The 17390-nt window shown below is 45.4% G+C and overlaps 1 protein-coding gene, 1 long non-coding RNA gene and 1 other non-coding gene across 5 annotated transcripts in view; 1 reads left to right on the forward strand and 2 right to left on the reverse strand.

Annotated features, from left to right (window-relative positions):
• AGGF1 (angiogenic factor with G-patch and FHA domains 1) overlaps positions 1 to 3707 on the forward strand; it is a 42951-nt gene extending 39244 nt beyond the window's left edge. For all 3 annotated transcript variants that reach the window (XM_075932313.2, XM_075932311.2, XM_075932312.2), the window contains exons 13-14: positions 1756 to 1855; positions 2556 to 3707. In XM_075932313.2, the coding sequence (XP_075788428.2) occupies positions 1756 to 1855; positions 2556 to 2756 (301 nt within the window). In that variant the 3' untranslated portion in view covers positions 2757 to 3707. The remainder of the gene's footprint in view (positions 1 to 1755; positions 1856 to 2555) is intronic.
• Positions 1 to 15441, reverse strand: part of LOC106731702 (uncharacterized) — a 44666-nt gene extending 29225 nt beyond the window's left edge. Inside the window, exons 1-2 of the long non-coding RNA XR_001367954.4 lie at positions 15106 to 15441; positions 7967 to 8066 (exon numbers count right to left, since the gene is read on the reverse strand). This is a non-coding gene — a long non-coding RNA (uncharacterized LOC106731702). The remainder of the gene's footprint in view (positions 1 to 7966; positions 8067 to 15105) is intronic.
• On the reverse strand, positions 11546 to 11682 carry LOC112545132 (small nucleolar RNA SNORA47). The gene has a single exon (XR_003088561.1). It is a non-coding gene; the product is annotated as a small nucleolar RNA SNORA47 (small nucleolar RNA).
• Positions 15442 to 17390: the final 1949 nt, after the last annotated feature.

Genomic DNA, 17390 nt, shown 5'->3' on the forward strand with positions numbered 1-17390 from the left:
TACAATCTTTTTCTGTGCTCTACTAATGTACAGCAAACCTTTTGTGCACATTTATCGGTAATAATAAAGTGAATTTATAATGGAAATCTGATATCATTTGGGCTGAAAGTACAGTGTGAGAAATCAGGTTACTGCATTGATTCCCAAATTCACATTAAGCCACCATTAATCCACACAAAAGACCATTAATTTAGCATTGGTCAAATGCATTTATCAACACAGTAATTTAAAGTCAAGGAAATAACCAGTTAAACTACATTAGTATCCACAGCAACTTGAGTTCTTTGGCCTTGTATCCAATTATAACATCCACACTTACTCAGATTCTTCACCTCCATCATATAGCCACTCCCAATGCATATACAGGCAGTCCCTGAGTTACGCAGATCCGCACTTACAAACAGGGCTTTCTTGCCCTGGAGCTCGCAGGCAGCAGGACTGCCCAGAGCACAGCAGTCCCGCCACCTCGACCTCCGGGGCGAGAAAAAGCTGTTCCGGGTGCCCCTGGTCTGCTGGGGACCGTCTCCAGCAGACCAGGGACACCTGGAGCAAAGCCGGGGAGGGAAGGGGTCCTGCGCCTCTGAGGCTTTGCTCTGGCAAAGCCTCAGAGGCGCAGGACTCCGCCGCCGCTGCGGCTTTGCTCCTGGTGTCCCTGCCCCCCCCCCCAGCAGACCAGGCTTTTGTTGTGGACCCTGGGGTAGAGCAGCTGGGGTGCTGCCGGATTGGTCCTGCAGGGACCTACCTGGCAGCCCAGCTGTTCTGTCCCAGGCTCGAGATTCAGCCGCTGTTGAAACTGATCAGTGGCTGATTCCAGGAAGCTGGGGGCAGAGCAGTTCTGCCTCCAGCTTCCTGTAGTCAGCCCCTGGTCAGTTTCAGCAGCAGTGGCTGAATCTGGAGCCAGTTCCGACTTACATACAAATTCAACTTAAGAACAAACCTATAGTCCCTATCTTGTACGTAACCCGAGGACTGCCTGTATCCATGTAATCTAAATTGCATTTGATTTCACACACTAAGTTGACAAGTCATAATCTTATCGAGATTGAGTGGGTTTTACAGAAATACATGCATTTGTGGGGGACTGACTGTATGTTGCAGGGATGTTAAAAATTGGGTAATTGTGTAACTGATGAAAATCTGTGCTGTGGACTCTGCAATATAAAGCTTAGCTATGTTTATAACTTCAGAGCTGGCAGCAAAGCCTCCCTGGGGCTACAGTGGTGGATGAGGGTTTCAATAGTGGTCATAATGGAAGCAGAGTTTGGTGGTTTGGGTTGAGGAAACAAGGGGTTCGGGTTGTGTAGGGAGTGTAGTGATAATACAGGTATTAAGATGCCAGGAACTCAGCCTATACAATGAGGCAATCCATTTGGAGAACAAGAGTTACTGCTGATCATGAAAATATAGCTAGCCAAGATTGGAATAAATCCTTCACTTAAAATGGCAATTTTTACAGCGAACAGTGACTAAATTTATTTCCTAAGTGTATACTAAAGTCACTATTTTTTAAAAACACATTTTGTCAGTGCCAACAAAAATTCAAAGTTTAACTTTTGCATTGTGTTTGGAGGCAGATATGAACGTGTTCAGCTGCTTATGCTTGCATTCCAGGTAACAACAAATGCAATTGCCAAGTTTTCAGGAGCAGCAGTTGTGTGTACATTTGAAAATTTTACTCCAAATATTAGGAATATAGAGTTAAAATTCAGTTTTGTCCCCCTCGTGTATTAGCTAACTTTAAAATTTGCTTTAAAGTGAAATCAGTGATTGCAACAAGGGTCATAAAATGCTAGAGAAGATGGGATGGAAGAAAGGAGAAGGGCTAGGCAAGGATGGTGGTGGAATGAAGAATCCGGTAAGTTTATATGACTTTTTGATTAAAAATAAATAAAAATGCTTTTGCATCAAACATGCTAGTTTCCTTGTAAATCAAAGATCTTATAGGATTTCAGAGTACTGGATGTATGGCATTTCAGCAGGGCAGTTATTCACTTTTAAATTATTAATCAAGTATTTTGAAAATATGTATTAGTGCTTACTGTGAAAACATTAGCAGTGTATAATAGGGATGTAAAATCCTGTTTAATTGGTTAACTGGTTAAACACTATGTCTAGTCACTATCTGTACTCCAGTTAAACGGGGGCAGACAGGGGAGTTGGCCCGAGCAACCCCTACCTGCTGTAGGAAGGAGGCAAGCCATGGAAAGGGGCTGCTCTAATCTCTACCCATTAACCACTGACATCCGTAACATATACATTGATTGTTAGGGAATTGAGATAACTAATCAGTAGTTATCTAGATGCTATCTTAATGCTTCACAAAAAACAGAGGAAGGCTGAAATTTTCCTTTTTGTTCCACCTTTCATAGGGGCATGCAAATATTTTAAAAAGCGCTTTGGGGGGCTTCTCATTTGTATGGCTCCCAACTTATTTTTCTGTGGGTCAGTGGCCCTTGACTGAAAAAAGATTCCCTGCCCTTGTTGTACAGAATGTTGAAGCAATTTTAATATGGAATCCATAGTTAACACTTTTTTTTTTTCAATGTGTTTGACAGATCCAACTTCATATACACAAGACACATGCAGGCTTGGGTACAAGTAGACCCGCTTCAGTTGATGATGTTCAAGTCATCAAAAGCAAGAACAAAAAGAACTGGGATAAAGCACGAGAGAGGTTTGCTGAAAGCTTCCAGGAAGCTAAAACTAAGAAAGATGCTTCCAAAGTTATGCCTTGGGTTAAAGGAACTGCAGAATGAGAATACTCAATCCCAGAGTAGGATAATTCATGTGTATAAAGAGTTGGCAAGAGTTTTTATTTTTTGCTAAATTAGAATTTGGGTGAGAAGTAATGTACAGATGTGAAGAATCTCCTCAAAATTCAGAAATGTATACAAGAGTAATCTTATTTGGTTTACACTAGTGTTCATCCTTTTTAAAAATACATTTTTAAATGAGTAAGCAATGAATAAATCAGATTATCGGTTTTGTTTAGAGGGATGTTCAAATGGAAGTACTTGAATGTGAAGCTCATTAAGGGAAGGAATTTTCTTTAAGTATTTATTTTTAACAATACTCCACTGAAAACTATTTTGATTTGTTTAAGCTGTTCAAAACATGAAGATTTTTTTTTTAATGTTCTAACAAACAACCACCTCCCTCCCCAAAAACAATGCAAAATGTTGCCTTCTCCTGTCAAGAATGTTTGGTCTAAAATTGATGTGAAACTTAGCAAGAGGCATACCACAACTAAATGTATACAATTCAGTACTGAATCACATGCATCTCAGTTTACTCTTTATATAAAGTTAAATTGATATTTTTAACAAGCCCTGTCTACTTTTTGTATTCTAAATACTGTGCTCCATGAAATAAATGACCACTGTTGGTAAAGGAATAGTGTTCAGAGGACAGTTTGTAGTAAAGTCTTTCTTCTGTGAAGAATGTGTAGTAAATCTGTAACATACCATTTAGAGGGGCTATGTTCAGAAACCCACTATCTAGGAGTATTATTTATTAGCCTCTTGAGGCTAGCTGTTCTGATTCTCTCCCTCCTCCTCCTCCCCCCATGTTAGCTATGGAGTTTATGCTGGGGGAGTTAAAAGGGGGAAATCAGACTTTCCATTCATAAGGTTTGCAAATCTGAAACTGAAAACTTGATATTTATTGAATGTTCTTAAACACAATAAATGAAATATTGTCAATTTAAATGGTGTGATTCTTGACATTAACTTAAGAGTGCAAATTAGGACACTTTCCTCATCTCTTCATTCAGGTTAAAATGTGCTGATATTGCTGTCACATTAAAGGAAACCACTGAGCAGACTTAATATCCATCTAGTTTACCAGAGCTAAATAGTCCAACAGCAAGGAGACTGCTGAGGCCAGAACTGCTGCCAGTTATTCATCTTAGCATTTCTTATTTTCATCAGAGTAAAGTGTATAAAGAATTAATGATGCTTTGATCACTGTTTAAAGCCTTTTGTTTCATAATCTGAAAAAGCAACTACTGAAAAATGCTTGCCAGAGGTAGTATTTTAAAGAGTTATTTCTAGAAATGTTTGGAATGGCTGCACCAACACTGTTCAATTCTGTACTGATATTTTTATTTCTTTAGACAGTTTAACATGAGTCTTTGTACACTATTATATAAATCTGTAGGTACATTGAAGATATCACTATTACCAATAGTTTAGTGCTAACATTTTTCTGTAAGACCATATTCCATAGCAACAAATTAAGTCATTTCTGAAGGTGTAGCTTGAGAAGTGTGACTTGTATTCCAGAGCATTCTGAAGCATTTGTTATAGTCAGGGCTCCAACAAACAATGTAATCTACTCACCTGTGGCAAGTAGATTACACCCCGGAAGAGTCAGCACAGAGCGATCTGCGCATGCGAGAGTGCAGAATAGCACGGCTGGCGAGTGGGGCTCCCTGCCGCTCGGCAAGCCCTGGTTATAGATTCTGGGGAATCTTAGTTCTCCAAGTAACAAATTAAAAAATGTTACTGGGGAAATGCAAGAAATGTTTGTAAAAGAAAAAGTTAGAGTTTGATCTTACATACATAAGGAAAGTACTTTGCTTGCAAAGAACTATGTATTTTTTTCAGATGCATATGCATTAAGAATCTAGTGAACCCACACCACCACGACAGGTACTGTATTTCACTGCTACTACCAAATACTTTTATATTTCAGATTAGTAATTCAAGCACAGTCGTATAAACGAGACACATTCACTTCAAAGGCCCTCTGAACATGTTTCCTTCAGTATCTGATTCTGCAGTTATCCTGTCAAAGCTGAGATGAACACAGCACTTTGCCTTTTATCTGGCTGTTTCTGCTATCCTTAGCCCTTCTAGCATTTTCTTGAGGAAACTTTCTGGAACTTTCTCTCATCCCTGCCTCCTGGGGATTAGGAGAATGATAGCTATGACATTTCACATATGCTAAGTCACAGGTATTTTTAGTGAAAGTCATTGACAGGTCAAGGGCAATAAACAAAAAGTCATGACCCCTAACCAATCCATCCATGACTTGTACTATATAGCCCTGACTATCTTAGAGACCCAAAATGATGGCCCAGGGCCTCTGCTAGAGCTGGAGGGGCAGGCGAAAGCAGCAGGTGGAGCCGCCTTGCAGTGTCGCTGCCTAAGAGCTGAGGGAGGAACATGTCACTACTTCCAGGGAGCCCTCCAAAGTAAGTGTTACGCAAGCCCCCTTTCCCACATGCAAAATCCTGCCGCTGCTGGGGAACTGGGGTACAGTTGCTTAAGACTGCCCCAGCAGCAGCCTGCCCCCCATCCCTACAATCCATGACCTCTGAAACTTTCAGCCTTACTTATAGCTTAGTAAAAGGAAAGGGAATTATAGTGGGAGGAAAGGACAAATGAAGATACAATGCTACCTTCTTGACAAATCTCATTTAATACCAAGAACTGGTTACCATTGCAAAGACTAGTCACTTTTACTGTGAAATGACAGTGTAATTTAAGTATTCAGTTACAGTAGAAACATAGCAGTAGAAACATTCCTGTTCATCCAGAAATATAATTTATGCCATCATGTGCCTAAAGTGTCCGTCTGCTATACACATTGGACAAACATCTCAGACACTTCGCCAAAGAATCAATGCACACAGAAAGCTGTTGCCTGCCATTTCAGCCAGACTGATCATTCCCTTAATGACCTTAGAACATGCATATTGCTTCAAAGAGACTAACTCCAGACTTCAACAAGAAGCTTCCGAATTGTCATTCATGCTTAAATTTCATAGAATAATAGGACTGGAAGGGACCTCGAGAGGTCATCGAGTCCAGCCCCCCGCCCTCAAGGCAGGACCAAGCTCCATCTACACCATCCCTGACAGATGTCTAACCAACCTGTTCTTAAATATCTCCAGAGAGGGAGATTCCACCACCTCCCTTGGCAATTTATTCCAATATTTGACCACCCTGACAGTTAATTTTTTCCTAATGTCCAATCTAAACCTCCCCTGCTGCACTTTAAGCCCATTACTCCTTGTCCTGTCCTCAGTAACCAAGAGGAACAAATTTTCTCCTTCCTCCTTGTGACACCCTTTCAGATATTTGAAAACCGCTATCATGTCCCCCCTTAATCTTCTTTTTTCCAAACTAAACAAGCCCAGTTCAGGAAGCCTGGCTTCATAGGTCATGTTCTCTAAACCTTTAATCATTCTTGTCGCTCTTCTCTGTACCCTTTCCAATTTCTCCACATCTTTCTTGAAATGTGGCGCCCAGAACTGGACACAGTACTCCAGCTGAGGCAGAATGACTTCACGAGTTTTGCTTACAACACACCTGTTGATACAACCTAGAATCATATTTGCTTTTTTTGCAACAGCATCACACTGAGCAGTGTCGGCTCCAGAACCACCCACACTGTGGCTCTACATTTTAAATGTTGTAAGGGCCGCTGGGTTCTTACTATATTTACAATCCAGAGGCACAGCATCAGCACAAGTTGGGACTTCTTGGTGCCGTAGCAGGTACTGTTTGCGGTGGCCAGGGCTGGCTGCTGCAAACGGGCTGCTTGCCAGCAACAGCCCCTGTCTGTGGGGGGTCCCAGCTTCCCACTGGGACCCCTGCAGACAGGCTGTTTTGTAGCAGCTTCCCCATTTTCTCCCCTCCACCCCCCCCCTTTGCTGCTTCTGATAAACAGCAAGGGGGGGAGCAGGCACCATCCCAGAGTCTCTGCTGGCTTAACCAGCTCCCCCCAATACCAGCTGCTGTCTCCTCTCCCCCGCCCGCCCTCCCTTCCCGCTTGCTGCTTCATAGAGGCAGCAAAGTGAGGGGATGGAGGTGCAGAGAGCATAGGGGACAGCTTGAATCCCTGCTCACCCCATGTTCCCTGCATCACTTCTGCTTTTGAAATGTACAAGAGCCCTGCAGGACTCTTGTACATTTCAAAAGCAGAAGTGCCCGCAGTGAGAACTGGTGAGAGCAGGGACTGTCCCATTTGCACTGTTTCACGCTGTGCCTCTGCCTCCCCTGCCCCCCCCAGACAGAGTTGGGGGGGAACCAGCTTTACCAGTTCCCTCCAGCACCAGCTCCCCCCCCCCCCCCACTTGCTGTCTCTCTCTCTGAGAGAAGCAGCTGGGGGGAGAGGGGAGCAACTAGTCGCTTACATTCCTTATGCAGTCTGTCCTCCAAAGGAAACCTGCACAACCTCTTCAAAAGAGGAACGTAGGAACTTAATCATAATTCTGCTAGACATTGAAAATCACAGATTAAAACCAGGGATGGGAAATACTTTTTTGTAGGGGGGGGCTACTTCACCAATGCTAGTAGTGGTCTTAGGCAAGCCCCACAAAGGGTGGGGCCTCAGGTGGAAGAGGCAGTTTCCCTCTAGGCCTCACCTGTGGGGGCAAGGGGAGGGAGGAAACTTCACATGCTTCCCTGTGGGGTGGGACACTCACCCACCCCGCTGCCCAACAACCACCGGCTGTTTTGAACAGCTAGCTGTTCCCTCTGGTACCATGTGCCCTTGGCGGGGGAGGAGACTTTGCATACTCTTTCCCCCCCACACCCTGCCCTGGGTCTCTATTCACCTGGGGATGGAGGCACAGCAGGGTAGGCTGGATCAAATGGCCCAGGCCGTATCTTGCCAACCGTGGATTAAACACATTCTGGTTTTTATGGCTCATTACAGCAATTTAATACCTCCCACTGCTTACTAACCCTTAAGTGCCCACTCCATGTTGTTTCATTCTCACCCTCATCTTAATAGTCCCAACTTGTATTTAGTTCAGACACTCTGGTTACCTGCCCTAGACTTAAAGAGCACAGTGAAGCTCAAAAGCTTGTCCTTTCCACCAACAGAAGCTGGTACAATAAAAAATACTTACTATCTTCTCCTCCTCACAATGTGGGTTTTTGCGCACAAAAGCTTATGCTCAAATAAATCTGTTAGTCTTTAAGGTGCCCCAGGACTCCTCATTCTTACTCACCTTGTCTCCCTCACTTTAAAGAATAGTATTGAAAAAGTTGATAGTTGATCTATAAGTCAATGTAGGTTTGACAGATTCCACAGAGAGTTTTCATAAGAACCTGTTGGAGGAAAAACAGCATTACTCAAACAACGCACTTTCATATTTGCATAGGAGAAATAAGACAGAAATAAGTTCTGTTAAACAACAACCTTTGTAAAAAAAGTGGCTTAAACAAGTGGCTCTCAATCAGGAATAGATGTACACAGTGGGGTACAACGACTCATCTGGATATTTTCCTAGGTTTACAATAGGCTATGTAAAAAGCATTAGTAACATCCCTACAAATTGAAATGTAATGGCTTGTTTAGACCGCTCTGTATAGGGCCGTCAATTGCAATTGATTCACATGATTAACTCAAATGTGATTGTTAGTCTTGATTAATCTCACTGTAATTTTACTTAAATATAGTATCAATTGAAAATAAATACTTTTGAATGTTTCTACATTTTAAAGTTGATTTAAATTACAATGTGTACAGTGATCACTTTTTACAAACTTTTGCACTGTAAAAATGACAATTCACTCTCCTACAAGTACTGTAGAGCAAGCTATTGTGAAAGTGCAGTTTAACAAGTGTAGATTCGTTAAATAACTGCACTCAAAAACAAAACAATGTAAAACTTTAGAGCCTAAAAGTCCACTCAGTCCTACTTGTTCAGTTAATCACTAAGAAAAAAGTTTGTTTACAGTTATAGGAGATAATACTGCCCAGTGTTTATTTATAATGTTACCTGAAAGAAAACAGGCATTAGCATGACACTTGGGTAACTGATGTTGGAATGTATTTATGTATCAGATATGCTAGACACAAGCAGAACTCATCAGCATGGTTGCATATCCTCTGGAATGGAGGCCGAATCATGCTAACCTTTTCAAGCACATCACCACTTTCTGAATTTGTCAGTCCAGGATCTACCTCAAACCCAAATACCCTGTCTTCCACCCCATCCCTTCGTCAAGGCTCTCCCCTCCTCACTCTGTGAAGATGGGGATACAGGAGAGGGGAACAGAGTGGCATCAGTGCCTCTGTCTCTCCCACCCTGCCCAACAAGCAGGGCAGTGTGGGAAGGGGCAGCTGAAATGGGGCTTCAGTTAGGATCACCTGTCAAAGGCTCCAAGATCTACCAGTAGAGCCTGCTCTACTGGTTGGTGACCTCTGCTCTAGCACATCTGGCATATAAATATCTTGGGATGCTGGCTACAGCAGTATCATGCAAACTGTCTTCATTGAACAAGCAGGCAGCATTATCTCCAGCAAACAAAATCAAACTTGTTTTTCTGAGCTATTGGCTGAAGTAGTAAGAGGATGTAATGGATTTGTAGATTCTAAAGTTTTATTGTGTCTTTTTTGTACATAAGTCTACATTTCTAAGTTCAGCTTTCATGACAGTACTTACACCAGATGAAAAATACTATTTTACAGTGTATTTGTAATCAAAACAAGTGAGCACTGTACTTTGTATTGTACTCTTCTGTCTATATTTTAGAAATGTGCATCTCTGAGTGTTTATTCAAGAGCTCTTCCTAAACAATAAGTTAGCACCCCCCGCCCCCTTAAATTTGGTATGCAGCATCCTACTTCTCCTAACTTAAAGAAAGGTCAGGTTTTGGATATGCCAGGAAAATCTTCCATAACAACATGAAAAGGGAGGGAGCTGTTTGGAGGGATGCTGTACTACAGAATGAGCAGTGGGGGGCAGCCATACCACCAAGAGTAGCCATCTGTAAATGGGGCTCATCATGTTGCCAACAGACTGGATAAGTGGACCCCAGTCCCAAAACTCCTTCCCGGCTTGGGCACAGCATCAGAATGAGGAGGGTGGAAGGAGACAGCCCCACTGACTTGAGAGGGGGGTAGAGCTGCCCCTCACTCCAGTTCTTAGGGACAAGCTGGCAGATGGGGTAGGTGGCAAGCTCTTTTCCCCAGAACTCTGCATTTTCCCAGCCCCCTGCCCTGATACCTGTACTCCACCCCCATCTTGAGCCTCTCCTCAATCCCCCATACTGACTCCTACACCCCTCACACTGCCAGTACCCTACCCTGAAGGTTCCAGGCAATGCTGGGTAAAGTCTACTAGCTGAATATATTTGAAAATGAAGACAAAAATGTAAATGTTATTAACAGCTCAATTAATTATGATTTTTTAAAATTGCTTGATGATCCTCTTTATACCAGTGATGGGCAACCTAAGCTAGTGAGTGGGCCACAAGAGTGGCCTTCCATCAGCGTCGCCTCTAAGCTAAGCAGCAGCACAGCTTCACAGGAGATTAATCAGCCCCGAGCTTCTGACTTGGTGGGACTGATTAATCACCTGTGAAGCTGTGCTGCTGCGCAGTTTAGAGGGAACACTGCCCTCCAGCTCCTGTGCTGCAAGTTTGTTGTAACTAAGACAGTCCCCCAGGGCAGGGTAGTTTTGCTAACTGCACTTCCATACCTAGAATTTGCAGGGTGTGCCAACTGAACCATAGCAGCACTTTGATTGGATGCAGAGGGAGCACATGACTCTCAGTCAATGTTGTGTGCAATTAGCAGGCACCTCGCTTCACATACCCTTGCTTTAAAACAGGTGTGGGCAATAGTTTTTGAAGTAGGGAGCACTCCAAGAATTTTGTAAGGTGTCAAGGGCTGCTTTCTTCCATAATATTAATAGAGAAGGTGCATGGAGCAGATGGGAGCTTGGGGTAAGGGATTGGGATGCAGGAGAAGGTATGGGATCTGCAAGGGAGTTTGGGTGTAGGAGAGGTTTGTGACCTGGGCAGGGGATTGGAGTGCAGGGTCTGGGAAGGGGGGGGGGGGTTATGTGGGGCTGGAGTGCCAGAGGCAGACTCTGTCTCTGAGTGGCTTCCATCCAGCAGCCCAGCAGGTTCCTCAGCCAGGCTCCCTGATTTCTATGCCCCTGTACGTCTCTCAGAGCAGCTGCAGAGGGCAGTTTCTGGCCAATGGGAGCTGTGAAATTGTGCTGGGGATGGGGGCAGCACATGAAGCCTCTCCTTCTGGACTTGCAGTACTCAGAGATATACACATGGCCCCCACAACAGCTGCTCTGAGTAGTGTGCAGGGGCAGGCAGTGAGCTTGGCTGAGGATCCTGCTGCACCCATAGGCCAGATCAGTGGGTTGGCAGGCCACATCTGGCCCACCCCTGCTTTAAGTGCATGTCACTTTAGTAATACCAGTAGGGAAAAAAAATGACACCGATGGAAACCAGTGGCATACGGGCAATAAAACAAAATGTCTCATGGGCCATATATAGAACCCCAATGGGCCACAGGTTGCCCCCCACTGCTTGTGAACTATGCACTGAAATGTAAGTACAATATTTTCACTCTTATTTAATTTAAAAGTGTGGTAAAATGAGTCAGCAATTTCTCTTACTTGAGTCATAACTCTGAATTGAGATACTATACAAGTGTGTGGCTTAAACAGAGTGCTAAATAGCATCCACAGCTAGAATATATACCCCCTTAAACGTAGCCCTATAAAGAATACTTTCCAAAGAAATTAAGTTCAAGTAAAACAGTCATCAGGCTATGCAAGCCTTTATATGCAAAGGCAGTATTGTTTCCCCTCAAGTTAGGAGAGGAATCAGGGTTGCTTTTGCACCATTTTAATCTTGGAGGCTATAACCAGTAAGAACCAGTACAGGATAACTGCCTTACCTTCTCAGTCCTCCATAAATACTGATGGTCTTTATCATGCTAACAAGTTTAATATGATTTTATCATCAGTTCCATAAAAGTTGCTTTTTCCCAGTACCAGACATGAAAACGGATACACAAGAATATCAAGTACCAATAAATTTCACAGGAAGCATATCTGTGAGAATGCTTTTCCTAAAGCCTATGAAAGAATAATAAAAAGCACTGAAGAATATGGAAATATCAGAAGATAGCTATTAGACAAAGTTAGGGTGTAGGAAATTAAGAGCACTGCCATTATTCACTGAAACTCAGGATAGGATCCTGTTTGCTGTATTTTTGGATCCATATTACTATTACAGAAAAGGCTGAGCAGTGTCCTATACTTACACAAAGCGTTTTTCCAAGACACAAAAAACCACTGAAAACAGGGCTTTGTAGTATGGCAGCTACCCCAATCAGCTGTATCAGATTCATATTACCCACTGACCCAAATGGCTGAAAATTAGAAAGAATGTCACCAGAATGAGATGTAGATTAGAGCATCTGTTTAAGAAAGGATGAACTATGATTATTGTAAGAATGTACATATATATCCTCAAGTTAGAAACATTTTTGGTGCAAATGATACTGAGACAGACCGGACCTCTCTTCAAACAGAGAAGGTGCAGCAAAGTATCTAGACAGAAGGCTGACTGCTATGCTGATTTACATAATACAGTAAAACTCCATTGGTCTGGCATCCAATGCTCCAGCACTCCTGATGGTCCGACACCATCAGGAACCCGGAAGTGCTCCGGCTGCCGGACAATTGGAGCTGCTCTGCGCCCGGCTTCCCTGATTCAGCCACTGCTGAACTGACCAGCAGATGGTCGGCTCTACGGGACCAACCCGGCAGCACCCCAGCTGCTCTGCCCCAGGCGTCCCCGATTCAGCCGCTGCTGGTCAGTTTCAGCAGCGGCTGAATCAGAGATGCCTGGGGCAGAGCCGGACTATCAGAAGAGGGGGCTATGAGGGGTCTGGGGTGGTATCCTCCCCACCCCACCCCAGACCCCTCATAGCCCCCCCTTCTGATAGTCTGGCATATCTGATAATCCGGCACCCCCTGGGTCCTAAAGGTGCCGGATTATCGGACGTTTACTGTAAATGGTTTTGTACCAACACGTCATGTACAAAGGTGATCTATGCAACTAAAAGTTCTACTGGTCTTTTACTTTCTCTCCTATTGTTTGTGAATACTCACTTGTTGCATTTTGTTTTCAATTAAAGCATAATGAGCTAGGACCTGTTATCTAACAACTTTGTACAGCACCTGACACAATAGTACTTCAATCCTGACAGATCTTTGGGCTCTGCCCTAATATAAAGAAATAATTAAATGTTAGCTAAAGATACCTTTTTGCCCAGATATACTGTCTCTTGGTATGTTTTCATTTTAATGCAGTACTTAGGGCACATTCTTTGCTTTTATGTAGCTTGTTAGGCCTCTTCAGCCATTGTAAAAAAATAAATTGTGTAAGGTAAGCAAAAAGCACAAAATGCTCTTTAAACAGTCAAGGGAATGCAAATCTAAAAATGAAGAAAGGAAGTTCCAAGGTAAATATTAAAAAAAGCACCAAAAATTGTGTGTTCAATTGTGCACTGAAGTTAACTGCAAAACTCCAATCGATTTCCACTGGAGCGGAAACAGACCCCACAGTTTTATTTTATATCAACAAGACAGCTGAAATTAGTGTTAGTCTCTACAGTTGAGGTGGTCACACGATGACCCAAACGAGTTCTAACTGAAACACCAGAACATTTCCAGCAAATAATTATTAGCTCAAAGGTCAAAAGCTGTGGTCACTGGGCATTTATACAGACTTGCCACTGCTCACGATTCTATCATTCTGACAGTATTTGGCATTTTTAGAGCTTCTACTTCCCACAAGAGGTAAGATTACATTAGAATCTCAGCTTCCATCCCTCACCTTCATGGCGGCTAAGAAAAGCTTGAAGAGGTCAACCCTAAAGATCAGAAACAAAAAGGCATTCAATTTAAGCTAATCATGACTTCTGAATGCTTGGGGTTGGCAATGGTGGTATCATACCTCAGCAGCAATTATCTTCCTGGGATAAATCTTGGAAGTAGGGAATTTAATTGCACAATTCCCATTAGCATCAGGGACCTGTGCAGCAAAATCCCTTAACCTCTCTTGGAAATTGATGCTGGCTTTGAAAATTCCAGCTCTTAAATATATTTCTATAGAAATATATTTGTAAACAATCAGACTAAGTTCTCCAAAGCAGGGATGGTAGATTTAATTTAACAATTGTGTAACCACACAATCTTAGCAGCTACACGATTATTCAATGATCCCTTAGCAGCCAGTGCATTCCCAGCCCCATTTCCCAGGAGTCCCTTGCTACCAGACCTGCTGCCTAAATATCAGAGGCAGCAGAGGGTAGCAGACTCTGTCTGGAGGCAGGAAGAACTCGTGACTCCATCATCCTATGGAAGAGCCTGGTCCTGCCATGGACGGAGGCTGCTCCAGCATCCCACCACCTCCACACCTCTCCCCCCTCCCTGTGGAAGGAGGAGGCGGCTCAGCCATGCAGGTGCTCAGGGAAGCAGGCTTTTAAGCCAGCTCCCCCCTGAGTACCAGCTTCCACCTGCCTCCCCACTCTCCAGTTGCCTCTGTGAGAGGCAGCAAGGAGGGGACAGGCGGCTCCACTGAGCTACAGAGTGCAGTTCTGTACAAGCCACGGGCTTGAAAGCCGGCTCCCCATGGGTACCAGCTCCCACCTGCTCCTCCGTGCTGCTGCCTATTAGAGGCAGCAGAACAGGGGTAAGTGGCTCTGTGGGATCCAGTGCTGGGGGAGAGTGGCTTAAAAGCGCACTGGCTCCTGCCTCGCAACTTCTGATGCAGAGGGAACAAGGGGGAGGGGAGCGTGGAGTCATTTGGATTAAACGACTCTCTGCTACCAGCTCTACTCCAAAGCAAAGCCAGAAGCAGTATGTTAACATGTGAACGCAGGGGGCGTTGAGGCTTTCTGGCACAAGCTGCAACCCAAACTGCTTTCCTGTCCTGAGCAGCGTCACTGTGCACATTTCATTTGCTCCTCCCTCCTTTCCCAAATAAAACAGGCTCCAGCTGCAGCCGGCAAGTCATCGTCCCACCAAACGACAGGTCCCAGCTCCAGGCAGCGCACAAGATTCTGAAATAGCGGGACGACAGGAAGCAGATCCCGCCCTCTCCGCCTGGTCCCGGGGACTGCCGCGTTGCAGCCCCTTGCACTCGGCACAGCAAACCGCACTGTGCGCTGCTCAACGCGCCCCACACGCCACGCTCTCCGCAACGCAGCCGGCTGCAGCGGCAATGCCGAGCTCCCTGCGAGCGGCAGCCCCACAGCCCGCTCTCCTGCCCACCCCGTGGCTCTGCACCCTCCCATCGCCCGCTCCGCACCCGCAGCGTTTACCTTACAAGAGGGGGGGCTCTGCGCTCTTGTGCCACAAGGAGACATGTTCTTCCGCTTGGCAAACCCACACGTCATGTGTTTCTCTTCAAGGCGTAACGCTCAGTTGCTGAGTTGTGCCCAGCGCACAAGCCCGGCTGAAGGGGCTCGCCCCACCCCAGGCACGTACTTAGTTTGCAAACAGCGCAAAGCAGGGGAGCGCACGAGGCTGCAGAAGCCCTAGGCGGAGAACAGCTTCGAAACGCCAGCAGCTCCCCGCTCCGGGCTGACGGGCGGAGACTTCTCTTGCTGTCCCGCCCCCCAGCAAAAGTTCTCAGCTCCCATTGGCCAATCTCTCAGTTTCCTGCCAATAGGAGCCTGAGACGTTTTGCGGTGCTCTGGGGCAGCGTGAGAAGCCTTATCCCGCCCCTCATGCCCATACTGGAGCCACGTGCAGCCTGTAGCAGGTAAGCGCCTCCCAGCCATCTGGTCCCTCACCCTGATCATGCACTCCCATTCTCCTGCTTCAGGTCACCCCTCTGCACCACCTTCTCCCAGGTCACAATTTCCTCCCAAAACTTGCACCCCCCTCTTAGAGCACCACCTCCAAGCCAAAATCCTCTTCTGCACCCATCTGCCCTACTGGGCTGTGCACCTCAAGCCCCTGCCCCAGATCACAGCCCCTCCTTCACCCAAACTCCCTTTCAGACCCCTCACCACCTTCTACACCCCGGTCCCCTATCTCAAGTTCTCTTCTGCATCCAACCTCTATACCAGTCTGCACATCCCCTCCACAGAAGGGCAGCTCTTGACCACTTGCCAAAATCTTGGTGTGGCCTCCCATTAAAAATTATTGCCCACACCTGGTGTAAAGTCTTCAAACAAACCATGGCCCATTCACAGCAGGTAAATGCTGAAAATCTCCACTACAGTTATACTGAAAAATTGCTTCCTCCTTCAAGACCTGGGTGCTTAGTTTGCTAGGTCCCCAACTCTTGCAGGGAGCTCTGAGCATCATAAGCTCAGGTCTTGGCAGAAAAGTAAACGAGGGATTGGTTTTTAATGTAAAATGTTCTATGGGGTGATGCTTTTTTTTAAGCACCTCCCAGACGTGTTGGGGTTGCAGTTGTTCATGCAGCAGTTTCAGGTCTATCATTGGGAATGCTGCACAGATGAAGAGAAGTCTCAGAGGGGTTAGTCTGTAACTAAAAAAACTTAAAAAAACAACACTGGTCCTGTAGCACCTTAGAGACTAACCAAAAATAGATAGATAGTATCATGAGCTTTCATGGGCACAAGCCACTTCTTCTTCAAAGCTCATGCTACTATCTATATATATTTTTATTAGTCTCTAAGGTGCTACAGGACCAGTGTTGTTTAATTTTTTAAAAAAATACAGAGAAAATTCTTGATCTTTGTTCATTATTTTTGCAGCCGGTAACACTTCTGCATGAAGCAACTCAAAGCATGGTTTGATGGGGCAGGTGCTGGACTGTGGCTTGAGAGCTTGGTTCAGTAACTCTCTGAAATTGAAGACAATAGGAGGAGACACAGAAGCAATCTCAGGAGCAGAAGTCCCCTGTGGAGCAGCGGTGGAACATTGGTGACGAGGGCTGGGGCCCAAGTCAGCTCCCATGCGGTGGGAGCAGGGAGGGAGGGCCATCCAACTGTGTTCCTGGTCCAGTCTGTAACCCCAGCCTCAGCAGCTCCCTTACTTCTGTTTACTTGTTCCCCTATCTCCACTCCTCTCTGGCCCCTCTCTGGGTGTGGGGTCTGTGTGTATGTGTGGAGGTTGATAGGAACACCTGGTTGAAAAGGGGTGCTGGTGGCTCCAGTGAGCTAAACAGGCCATTAAAAGTCTGGTTGGCAGTGCAGCAGGGATAAGACAGGTTCCCTGCCTGCCCTAGCTCTGCATAGCTCCTGGAAGTAGCAGGCATGTCCCTGCAGCCCCTTGGCTCAGGGGTGATCAAGGAGTCTCTGTACACAGTCCCCACCCTAAGTGCTGCTCTGGAGCTGCATTGGCCAGGAACAGCAGCCAGTGAGAGCAGCAGGGGCTGGTCCTGTGGCTGGGGCAGCGTGCAGAGCTACCTGGTCACACTTCTGCCTAGGGGCTGCAGAGACATGGTGGTCACTTCTGAGACACCTAAAGTAGGCATCGCATGGCTGGCACCCACACCTTAGCCTCCTGCCCCAGCCCTGAGCCCCCTCCCAGAGATCACACCCTCAGCCCCTCCTGCACCCCAACCTTCTGCCCCAGTCCTGAGTCCCTCTCCCAGAGTCTGCACCCCAGCTCTAGGCCTGAGCCCTCT

Source organism: Pelodiscus sinensis, chromosome 6 (genome assembly GCF_052426305.1).
Source record: "Pelodiscus sinensis isolate ZL-2025 chromosome 6, ASM5242630v1, whole genome shotgun sequence".
In the NCBI taxonomy this organism is placed as follows: domain Eukaryota; kingdom Metazoa; phylum Chordata; order Testudines; family Trionychidae; genus Pelodiscus; species Pelodiscus sinensis.